Source organism: Epinephelus fuscoguttatus, linkage group LG3, assembly GCF_011397635.1.
Source record: "Epinephelus fuscoguttatus linkage group LG3, E.fuscoguttatus.final_Chr_v1".
NCBI lineage: Eukaryota > Metazoa > Chordata > Actinopteri > Perciformes > Serranidae > Epinephelus > Epinephelus fuscoguttatus.
Window position 1 is genome coordinate 38,146,651 of NC_064754.1, and position 12,677 is coordinate 38,159,327.

Sequence of the window (12,677 nt, forward strand, 5' to 3'; positions counted from 1 at the left end):
AGCAGGTTCGACTTGTCAGACTTTGCAGGGTCTATGTCAGTATGGTGTTCCACTTATGCACATTTCATGGTCCACACTATACTCAAGTTGATGGTGGTATAGCACCTTAAAAAACAAAAAAGAAGACTAAGAAGCGTGCACATTAGAAACAACAGTAGCATCCTCACAACAGCAAGGGGAGCTCCTGAACGACAAGAAAAACAAATAAACAGACAATATAATATGTGAGAGGCATCAATAAGGAGAAGAAATGGAGCTTGCCAAGCAGGCACGCTTGCTATGCGTTTAGTATGCACGGTCACAAATTATGGGCTGCAAGCGGACGGCCACAGAGGGGTCTGAGTGGAATCTGGCGGACATGGGTGGATGATGAAATTTGCTTCAGGCAGACCAAAGTAAACATGCGGATGCAGAAAGTATAAATTGGCCTTTAGTTAGAAGAACCCAATGGCAAATGACTGGCAGCGTACAGTAACAGGAGTTTTACACAAACTTGTGTAACCAGACCTGTTTCATACACACACATAACAGTGGATTCATACATCCTCTACTTAACATCATGACTCCCATGGGAAGTCATTTTACAGCATTTTGCAGCATTTGGCTTTCTTTAAATGCCACAAGTGAATAAGCTCACCCTTGATATGCAGAATATTATGTGTTTACTTTTAGCCCTTTTAACAAAAATCTGAATTGCTTTTGTCATTTTCTACCACTTACAGTAATGAAAGATTTAAAAGTAATTGGTATACCTTGGGTTTTCATGCTCTCACTCTTGGAATTTCCCAAAATTGATTTTTATAGGCCATTGGGTAGGCTAATTTAATATAATCTACTCCGTTTTGGGGATTCTACCTCTGGGCCTACAGCCTAATAATTAGCCTAGCTTATATTGTAGCAGCTTGGGAATACCCTGGTGACTTTACAAAGCCAATATCTTTGGATAAAACATGTCTTGAGAAACAGTTAGGGACCCATTTTTAGGAGACCCTTATAACACGCTGTTGGGTCCCAACCCGATGATGGAGAAGCGTTACAGAATACTTTGTAGCTGTGTCACACAGGTTCACAGTAATCTGCACTGAAGGAGCCAAGAGGTGATGGTGGGGTGAGGATAAGAGGATGAATGGAGAGAGGGGGGAACAACGAGAAGGAGTGAAGGGGATAAAGAAGGAGGGGTGTATGTATGGGCATCCAGCCAGCCACATACTCCACTCAGCACCCCACCCTCTCACTATCACCCAGCCCACTCATTCCCTGCAAGTTCATGCATACTCTCTAGACCCATACCCCCCCCCCCCCCACCTTTTCTTTTGCCCCCTTTCCTATCCTCCATTCTCCCATCCTTGTAATCCCCTTCTCCCTCCTCCCTCCATCCTTCCCCCTCACTCCTCTCCTCCTCCCCTCCATCTCTCGCTTTCTTTCCATCCCTCCCCTCGTCTCTCAGCATCCCTCTCTCCTGGGTCTTCTTGCCATGGTGTGGTGCTGTTGGCAGAGCGTGGGCGCAGGCGGCACACAGACGGGAGCACAGATGGGCAGCAAGCTGCGCAGGGCGGCCAGGCACACCTGCTCCACACACACACACACACACACACACACGCACACAGACACACACACACACAAACACACACATACAGAGCCCTACTCTGCCACCTCGCCACACAGCCTGCCTGCCTGGCACAGTGATACAGGGACACAAACTCAAATACACACAGACTCACGTGCATACATATACATACATACATACTTACATACATTCATGTGTACATCTATACATACATAGCATACACAGATTTGTACATAGTTTATATACTATGCAAACTGTTTTCTAAACACACATAATACCTTATTTCACTGTAGAATTTTTCCGTTCCCACTGACATTTTTATTCTCTTATGACTCTTTAAGATTTCAAGTTTCATTTCTAAGTAACTTATAAGTTTTTGCTTCCAGAGTAAACATTCAGAAAGGTCACATTCACACTTCTGGTTCACCACATGGGGATCTGGTTGGTTAACACTTTTAGGACAAAAGTGTTACTGCACAGACACACACACACACACACACACACATTCATATAAAGACAAAGATAAAGACTTCTTAACACTGAAACAGAAATATACCCTCATATGACACAGTCTTAAATAATTAAAGAATAAAACTGGGAAAAAAATATGTATATATAAATATATATATAAATAAAAAAGAAAGAAATAATAAAATAACGTCCAATAAAAGAGCTGAGTGAACATCTGTGTGGGATAGCCGGGGGGATTAGGAGGGTTTGGAACATTTTAAGCGCATTAAGGATTAAAAAAAGGTCAGAATGTTTAGCAACATACCGATAAACCTCTTAAGCGAAACCCAATTGGGAGGCTGTACCACGTTATCCTGTGTTTTGGGGAGGAGAAGAGAGGAGAGGGGGAGAGTCGAGTTGACATTTGTTCCAACAAGGAGGGGAAATCTCTGTGAACCAACAATCTGTGCACATACGTGTAGTTACACACGTACATGCACGCAGATATGGACACACGCTGGTTTGATGTGGCTACAGAGTACATCAGCTCACTTGTTGGTTTGTATGTTGATGTTAGGGGTGTGCATGCTTGTACTGCACAGACTCACAAATGACCAGCACTGTTTATAAATCTGTCAAACAGTGGTGTGCCACTGCCGAGCCCACTTGTCACTTCTGTTCATTTTTGACCTTGACTTTTACTTTGGTTTTATCCCATGTTTGTAATCATCAGCTCTTACATTTCCACACTTGGAGAAATGCAATTTGTGCATTTTCAGTTTTGTCTCTTGCTTTAGGGTGCACATTGCTTTTAGGGCATGTTTGAATGTGTTTTAAAGCTGGGCTTTTTTTTTTTTAGAAGAGGTTTAGTTCACTGCTTTGCTCTGCCCTGCTGGCTCTCTGCTCGCCACAAGATGTGACAGACTGGCAACTCTGTCTGACCCCTATCACCAGTCGGTCAACAGCACAATCTAACAGGTCACTGAGCCAAAACCTAATCCACAACTGGTGGATGGAGGATGGATTGGTTGGTTGCTTGGTGGGATGAGTGGTTTGATGGACAGGGTAGACAGAGCAGTTGGTTGTTTTTGACCCTGTGAATGACACAGTGTAGCAGGTAATCACGGGGAAGGAGTAGAGTACTAAAGAGAATAAATAGAAGATGTATTGAAGCTTCTTGAAAACAATTAGGTAGAGAGCAGGAATGGAGGGGCTCACTGCACAGAAGACCAGATGAGACTGTCTCATTAGACAAAAAAAGATGTTGAGGAGAGTGTGCAATACAGATTGGATTGATGCAGAAGAAAGCCACAGACATATGTGCAGGATGTTAGAGATGGTAAGAGATTGTGAGAGGAAGAGGGCAAACCACATTGGATGGGTAGTGCACTGTATGTCAAGGCCATGATGACAGGGGTTATGTTGATTGTGGTGAGGGTCATGAGATTTGCCCTGGAGCCTGCAGGGAATTTCTGTAATCAACAACCAATGACAGCAGCCATCATGAAGCTGCAGCCACAAAAAAACCACTACAGTTAGAAAGCAGACACAAACCCACCACAGCAAGCCTCAGTTTATCAACTTATCATGTGCTTTAGGGCTAATGTGTTAGCAAACATTTAGTCATATTTCTTGCTACATGTCAAATTTAGGGTCCAGTATTAGCACAGGTTTGGTCCGCCAACTCTTACCAAAAATAGTGCAATCTTTTCATCTTATTGGAACTGGATCTTACTCTCTTCGCCAGCCACTCGTTTACTTTGGCTCTACAAAGGAAAAGATTTGGTTGTGCACAAGCATGACTTCTCAGATTTTCTTTCTGATCATTTTTTGAAAGTGATACTTACTTTTGACCTGAGACTGATCTTTGAAGGATGTTTCATGCTATTTTCACATTGGTGATATCAAATAAGAAATTGAGCACAAAGCAAAATTTTTAGTTAATGATTCCTCTTTAAATCTTCATCTGACTTGAATAATATTTTCAACCAAGTTGAAGGGGAAAGCCCAGTTTCTGCTCTTAATTGTGGCACCCCATTGCTCCGACTGTTACATTGACTCATATACTTAAACATGCAGAGTCAATCTTGCCAATTCAGTGTCTGTGGTTAAAACCAGGTGAAACAGGTGTAGAAAAGGGAGAAAAACCTAAAAAACAAGACACAGTTGGTTATTGAAAATTAAGCACAGCCCCACACATGCTTCTTGTTTGTATATGTACATTATCAGGTCAGAATGCACACAATCTTTTTTTATGTGTGTAGTTTTTTAATTCACTGGTGTGAGGGGGCTGCGGGGTAGGCTGAAAGGTTTGAGGTTAGAGATGGCGTTGCTGGTGGTGGAGGTGGAGGGGCATCTATGGGGGACTGCAGGACTATGATTGGGGTTGCTGACGGGAGGGCTTTGGGGGGCTGCGGTGGGAAGATAAGGGGCTGGATGTGTGGTTAGGAGGCTAGGGAGGGGGTAGAGGGGGTTGAGGCTGCTGTTGTAGGCTGCAGCTGGCAGAGCGGTGATAACCAGCAACCAGACCTCCTCTGTCTTACCTCCCTCTCCCCCTGCCCTCTTCACTTCTCTACACAGCTATATGATGAACTGTTGGATTCAACAGTGGCACTGATTTTCAATGAATGATGTAGTGCTGTATTGTAAATACAGTGTTAGTTGACTTAGGAGTCTGACCTCAGAAAACTAGAACCAGTATTACTGAAAGCTCCAATATCTAGCTAGGTCGTCTTATTGTACAGTCTCCAGGATAGCTTTCTCTCTCTCTCTGTGTAAACACCACAGAACAGATTATGAAAACTTTTTCTCTTTGAATTACAAAGACCCTCTGTCTCATGTATTGTGAGAGCTGATGTGGTTTGACAGGTCAAGGCCTCAGGGTGATGTTGAGGACAGCTATCAGTGTCATTGCTCCTGCACATATCTGTCTGACAGCCTCTTATCTGCCATGAGCCTTAGTTTTCACTCCTCGGTGTTTCACACCCCTGCAACAGCAGAACAAGTTAGGGTCATGGCAGACCAGCAATACATCATTTAAGTGCAGGGTTTCCAAGTGCAGGGTTTTTCCAAAAGGTGATATGTCTATATGAAAACAATTGTTCCCTGTTACTTAGTAAGATATCAACTCAACTTCAACTCAACAATTCAAAATCAGAAATTCTGCTGTTCAGTTCCTCAAAATCAATCAGCCTCATCAAAAACAACCTCGGTCCATTATCCTCAAATGTTCAGCCCACAGCCAAAAATCTTGGAGTTACATTTGATTCAGATCTCAGTTTTCAACCCCACATCAAGAAAGTTGTTCAGTCCTGTTTCTATCAATTACGAATTATTTCAAAAATTAAACCCATGCTTTCACGCCCTGACCTAGAAAAAGTTATCCATGCATTCATCTTCTCCAGACTAGACTACTGTAACTCCCTCCTTTCCGGCATCAACCATAAATCACTCTCCCGCCTCCAACTAGTTCAGAACGCAGCAGCTAGGCTTCTCACTGGTTTTAACAGACGACATCACATCACTCCTATTCTTGCTTCCCTTCATTGGCTCCCTGTCTGTTTTAGAATTGATTTTAAGATTTTACTGATCACTTTTAAGGCACGTCTGGGTCTGGCCCCTAGCTATATAACAGAAATGTTGACCCCATATGAGCCTGTACGCAGCCTTAGATCCTCGGGCAGGGGTCTTTTGGTTGTTCCAGAGTCAAGGCTGAAGTCTAAGGGCGACCAAGCTTTTTCCATCAGGGCCCCTCGGCTTTGGAACGACCTGCCCGAGGATCTAAGGTTTGCAGATTCAGTGACTTCTTTTAAATCACTTCTTAAAACCCATTTTTATAGACTTGCTTTTATGTGATGTCGTCGTTCTCCTCTTTCTCTTGTATTGTTTATTTATTAGTGTTTTAGTTGTACTGTATTTACTTATTTTATTCCCTTTGCTGTTTTCTCCTGTACTCCTTGCTGCTACCTTATTGCTGCCATGTTGTATATGTCTGCCTCTGCTATATTGTGTGTTGTTGCTGTATTACCTGCTGCTGTTACATTGTTGATTGTACTGATTTTGCTCTGTTTGTCAAAGCACTTTGTAAACTTTGTTTTTAAAAGGTGCTATATAAATAAAGTTATTATTATTATTATTATTATTATATACACTGTACAATTCCAAGGTAGGGGATATTATAGTATTGTAAGGAAAGGTTTCCACGTAAAGATATCACTGAGATAGCAGCTCCATGGTGTCAGTTACATGGTTCTCCATGGTGTCTGTCTGGTATTGTGAGAAGACAAACATTTAGCAGGTAACAGGAACAAAATGTGTGACTTTCTCCACATTCAATAAAAACATAACTGAGCATCAAGTGCCGAACATTTAAAGACATTTTATCGTAAACTTCACCCCTCAAATGACCACTTGTATATCAATTACTCACTCCATGTTACATTAAATATGAGAAATATGAAGAAAACTTTGTTCTTTGTACTGCACGAGTTGTGTGAAAGTTTGTAAACAGATGTTTTGATATAGTTTTGTGATTATTAACCACAGATCCCTATCACTAAAATTCTATTTGGGATTCTTTGTTGACCATGGAAGCATTCAAATTCAACACTACAAGGAGTGAGTAATTGATATATTAATGATTGTTTGGGGGTTAAGTATTCCTTAAATGCCATTGGTATGCATTTAAAAAATCAACTGATTGTGTTACGTGAATGTAAATGTATCAAAATGCCAAAGTCAGATGGCCTCGGCATTGGTTTGGTCAGCAGACAGATGCAATCAGACAAACACAATTCACATTTCATAAGTGCAGAACATTAAGAAAGCCTTGAAATTAGGGATGGCCATTTTAAGTAATTTCCATCATCAAGTGTTAAAGTACACACCAAAAACAAAGACAAGAAAAAACAAAAAAACGAAACTGTGAGATATACAATGTAAATTCGTCTGCATTGGAAAACAAGTGTAATACAGATTTCATGTATTGAACAACCAGGCTTCAATTAGCCTATTAAACCATAAATTCAAAGTTAGCACATGAAAAATCAGCGAACTTTCTGTTACTGCTGTTACATAGGTTATAAGGACCATCTCTGGAGCCACTCCCCTCCCGGTCACTTCAATGTCTGCCCAATTAGCACAAGCTAATACAGCAGTAGCAGCAGCAAATTTCTGACACCCACCCATAAATTGGTCTCAACAAACTCACACAGGCACCGAAACTGCTCGATTCTGTTGTTAAACACATAAATAACGGCTGGGTAGGATTGCCTGTGTGATGCTAACTTACCCCTGTTACCGTGTGTGTGTGTGTGTGTGTGTGTGTGTGTGTGTGTGTGTGCAAACAGGATGGTGCCGTACAACTGGCCTTCTGTGTGCGCGCGTGAGTAAGAGAGACCATACATAAGTATGCGTGCTATTTAGATGGCATTTTACTGCCCATTCTGTGTGTGTGTGTGTGTGTGTGTGGGTGTGGGTGTGTGGGTGTGTGTGTGTGTGTGTGTGTGCATGGGTGCAGGCGGACTCCAACCAACCGTCCCTGGCATGGAGCTCACACTCCAGCAGCAGTAGTCTCCTAGTGTCTCATGATAAGCAGAGAGAGAGCAACAGCGGAGCAAGGAGGTGCCAAGCAAAGCAATACAGTGCTTGCAGCTCTGTAGTGAAATATAGTTTTATTTAGATAGTTAAAAAACAAACAAACAGAAAAGTCATGATTGTATGTGGGAGGTTGAACGGTGGCCATTCTATACACTGAACAAATACGGACATCCAAATCGAGTACTAGAGTACTCATGCCCCTCCTTACTTGAAACATAGTAAATGTAGATATAATAATAGGGTAGTAAAACCTAATAAAAGCAGGCTATGCTAAACTCATTTTTCACTTCCTTACTTCTTTGTGATATGTGTACGTCGAACTTCCATCTGTGAGGGTATGTTCCTTAGAAGTCTTGTAAAGGTTCGTGGCAGCAAAGCAAACCCTGCAACCAGATATCTCTTGAGCATACTGTACATACAGTGAAGTGGCTGTGCATCTACCCAATGCATGTATGGTGTGAGAAATAGAATGTTTACAATATTGTAGAGCCCTGTGGTGAAATACTACACGACGGCATAAAGTCCAGTGAAGTCAGGTTGTTTTTTCAACAGCTTTCATTGGCCATCATATATGTTTACTCTTGAGTGTGTACCTCAATGTTTGTCCACGTATGAGTGTGTGTGTGTTTGAAAGTGTCTGGGTGCGTGCGCGACGGGGGCGCAGCCTCGTATGTTTGGAGTGAGTGCCGTCAGTTAGCTGGAATGTGGCGCTACCGCCAATGCTAAGATGGCTGCCAAGCTCTAAGATGGCTGCCAGGATTACACCCAGCCAGTGAGAGACAGAGAAGAGCGAGAGATTCTGCATGAGAAGAGAGGGGAAAAAGAAGCTCTCTTTCATTTCTCTGCTCTTTCTTTCTTTCATTCTCGCTCTCATCTGTCTCGCCCCTCTCTCTGTGGATAAGCAGTGCTTCGTAGGCAGCGAGACAGGTCTGTTATTGTTTCTGCTCAGTAATCTGTGGCTTAGTGTGGCTGCAAGGCAAGTGCTGCTGGCAGGAGTCTGTGTGCTCTGTTATCACCTACAGCCTGCAGATAAACACCTCCTTTAGCTAGCTTGCTATAGCTAGCTACAGCCTAGCTGGGCCTGAATGGATGGCCAATAGCATTAGGCCCACACACCAGACCAGTCCTGGATATGGAGCTCAGCCTCAGACACGTGGTCACAAACATAGAGGAGATACAAACAGCTGTCCCAGCCTGTATTATTTATTCATAAAAATACACGGATACAATCGTTTGACTTTTTTTACAGCTTAGACAAGAATGCACCGTCTTTGGACCAACTTTACCAAGTGTTCATGTTACAAAACCTCATCTTGCACCCTCCTATTTCAGCCTGCAGCTCCTCCAGGTCTAATTGTGGCCCTTTGTTGCCAAGACTTGGCATGTTTGTGTCTGCACATGTGAGTGGTCTCGTAGACCAGTCATAACAGGTGTGTGTTTGTGCTGATGTGTATAGTATGTGTGCATGTGTTTGTGTTGCTCTGCTGTCATTTGATCCCAAGAGGAAGAGTTTTGCCTCAACTAAACTTTAACACCACCACCCCACCCCACCCACCAGCCAGACTGGCATGGTCAGCCTTTTCACAGGGTCTGTGTGTGTGTGTTTATGTATTCATGTGTGAGTGTCCATGCATGGATTACTACATGTATTAAAGTATGAAACAAAAATTAAAGAAAGAAACAGATTGAGAGAGAGGGTTGTGTAGGTGTGTGCCCATACGGATGTGTGTGTTTGTGTGTATGTGCAAGGTGCTCTGTTTACGCAGACTAAATCCCTACCAGCAAGAAGGTATTAAATAGGATTAGTGCAAGGGATATGATTGCGTGGTTAGATACTAAATGGCATAGCAGCACACTGTAAATCATTGCACCTTAAGTCAGGAGGGACAGAGGGAGATGGGAGAGAACATTCTTAGATACAAGACTGTCACACAAAAATGTGTGAATTCACACACACACATACACTCACAAGATGTATACCATACCCCCAGCACATACTGCAAGTCCCTCTTATTCCCTCTCACACCTTAAATATCACAGTCTTGGCAGCATGGATCCATATACATAGCTATGACTCACTGTGACATTGTACACTTACCAGTATGTTTTTGATTAGTTTTTTTTTCCTTGCATAAAAGCCCAGCTCCTAACCATTTATCTTTCTCTTCTCTCCGCTCCCTCTATCTGTTTCTGTGCAGAATCCGGACAATCAGAAAGCTCCAGCCAACAGGGGGACACAGACATCAAACCACCGCCCAATGGTAGGTACACATACGCACACACACACACACAGATCCATGTCCAAACACTGTCAAATCAGCATACTAGAATTGATTCCATCATGCTTATCAGTCTTAACATATTCCAATTATGGATCCAATTAGCAAACACACTCGCACAGATGTTGATCCACAAACATAGTTGCAGATGGTGGCCCTCTCAGAGGGATGTGATTTTCAGGGTTTCTTCCAATTTTTTGTCTTTGTATGAAACACAATTCCATGAATTTCTGATGCTTTTTCGCAAAAGCTTTTGTGTGTGTATGTATATCCTGATTGCGTCATTTTCTGTACAGGGCACCTGAGTTTCCAGGACTGCTTCGTCACCTCAGGGGTGTGGAACGTGGCAGAGCTGGTCAGAGTGTCACAGAGTAAGTACTAAAAACGCTAAGGAGAGAGGCCTAGGAACCCCAAAAATAAAATAGCAGCAAAACAATAAAAATACCCACAGTATGATTTTAGGTTTAAAGCACATTTGTTTACTGATTTGGCATAAAAATAAAAAAAACAGCATCATTTTGATAATATTGTTATTCTGAAGGATACCATTAAAATCCAGTGTGTAGCTTTTAAGTGCATGTACTACTGAAAGACAGTGTAACTCTATAGCCCCTCTTACACGGCCTGTTCAAGGTGGGAATATTAACACCATTACTCCACCTCCCCATTTTGTATGAAAGGTACAAACACTAAGAATGAAAGGCCAAAGTTGTTCCGCCATTAAGGCGGCAGCAAAGAGCCAAATAGATGTCTTTAAAAAGGATAGCTGGTATGGTGGGACTGCACACACACTAGCCACCGATGCTGTTGTGTTATACCTCCTTTGCTTCTGGGACGCTGGCATGCTAACTAAAATCACACACAGGGGCAGCATTATGCCAGCGATGTTTAGTTTAATGTAAAAAAAAAAAAAAGCAAAGCTGGCATAATGGCAAATCTCCTGTACAGCAGTATGTCTGTGTTAAAGGGCCTTATGGATTTATTATTTTCCTCAGGATATCCATATGAACTAATTTCCCTCTCTTCTTGCCCCTCTTTCTTTTATTTTCATGTCTGTCAGCACCTGTAGCCACAGCGTCGGGTCCCAACTTCTCACTGGCTGACCTGGACAGCAGTCCCAGCTACTACAACATCAACCAGGTGGCTCTGGGGCGACGCTCCCTCACCTCCCCTCCTTCCACCAGGTACACCATGATTCCACACAGACAACAGTATCAGTTTGCGGATGTTAGAAGATGTATGTTGCTCAGGAAACACCAGTGACCATTATACAAGTCCAGCTGTCCGCCATTAGTAGAGTCTCTTGTGGGTGAAACCACCATGTGGCAGTAGCAGTGCTACCTTGGTATGCGATTCGCTGTGAAGCCAAGGGCAGACTGGAGGGAAGTGTGAAATCACAGTAATATCTGCCAACCGTATATCGCTTCATATCGCAAGGGTGACTTTACTGGCAAGTAAAGCACCCCGTTTCATTGAGGTTTCTTGCTATAAACGGCATTTAGTACTACAGTCCATTCCCAGTCTTGGAATCTGTCCTGAACCTCTTCATATATATATGTGTGTGTGTGTCTCCCTGTTAGCTGCTGTCCTCTGTATGAATGTGATGGCTCTTTCTGCTATTTCCTCATTTGTGTCTTTCTTAACTTTTGTCTCTTTCTCTCTTCTTACCTGTCATCTGCTGTCACTTTAGGTCTGAGGTGGAGTTGTACGCAAACCTTCCACGGAGGTAGTTATATACACCCACAAAGACACAAACTAATGGGACACACGCACAGAAAACCACACAGACACACACACACACACACACATAGAGAGAGAGTCTTACTGTGTGGCTGTCTCTGTTTCCTAACTTTTCTTTCTGTTTCCTCCTTTTTCATCGTAGTTTTGACATTTCTTGTGCTTTGTCTGTTCTGCACCAAGACTTTGCGATAGTAATATCCAAAACTTGAAGCCTCTTAAACGTTAAGGAGCCTGTTTATACAATTACTTTTAAGTTATCAGTTCTGGGAGGTATGTTATCCTTTATCCAGTCATTTCCTGCCATTATGTGTATCAAAAAAATCATGCATCCTCTCCCCCTCTCTTTCTGCCTCCCACTTTTCCTCCACCCTCCAAACATCTTCCTTATGGCCTTAGCTCCACCAAGAGGAAGTCATTAGACGACAGTGAGCTGGAGAGCCCCACAGATGATGTTTTCTACCCTGGACGCTCGCCTGCTGCCAGCTCCTCCCAGTCCAGTGCGTGGCCCAACGACATGGATGCAGGTACCCCCCGTCCCACTCTACACCTGTCACCCACTAAGCAAGCATCATGAAACTTTTTTTCACACTCCTGCCCGACCCCTCACCCCTTCCACCACCAAAGTCCAAACTGATGCCTCCATCTGATTTTGTCTCTTCTCCACACTCCCTACCTCAACCACCTGCCTTCACTGTGGTGATTAACACATCCCTGAACATCCCTTAGAACCTCCAACTTACCCACCAATCACCTCCCTTAAAGGAAGACTTCACCCCCCAGATTACCATTCGGTTACGAATTCAACATAACCATTTGCCATTTTACATTGAATTCATGAAGAAAACTTTGTGTTTCTCACATGGCTCTACAGTGAACGAAGAATCCAAAAACAGCGCCTGATGAGTTAAAGTCATAGGGGGTTGCATTTAAGAACAGCAAAACTATAGCACAACTGGGGCATTGGTGGCTTAGTGGGTAAAGCAGGCGCCCCCTGTACAAGGCTGTTGCCGCAGCGGCCCGGGTTCGAATCCAGCCTGTGGCCC

At 43.1% G+C, this 12,677-nt stretch overlaps 1 protein-coding gene across 14 annotated transcripts in view; it reads left to right on the forward strand.

The window, feature by feature from the left end:
- Positions 1–12,677, forward strand: part of LOC125886040 (nuclear factor 1 X-type-like) — a 120,649-nt gene that overhangs the window by 86,717 nt on the left and 21,255 nt on the right. For 8 of the 14 annotated variants that reach the window (XM_049571958.1, XM_049571956.1, XM_049571949.1 and 5 more), the window contains 5 exons: positions 9,814–9,876; positions 10,191–10,265; positions 10,955–11,078; positions 11,585–11,620; positions 12,031–12,158. In XM_049571958.1, coding sequence (XP_049427915.1) covers positions 9,814–9,876; positions 10,191–10,265; positions 10,955–11,078; positions 11,585–11,620; positions 12,031–12,158 — 426 coding nt within the window. The remainder of the gene's footprint in view (positions 1–9,813; positions 9,877–10,190; positions 10,266–10,954; positions 11,079–11,584; positions 11,621–12,030; positions 12,159–12,677) is intronic. The other 6 variants (XM_049571960.1, XM_049571955.1, XM_049571950.1 and 3 more) reach the window with 1 other exon arrangement.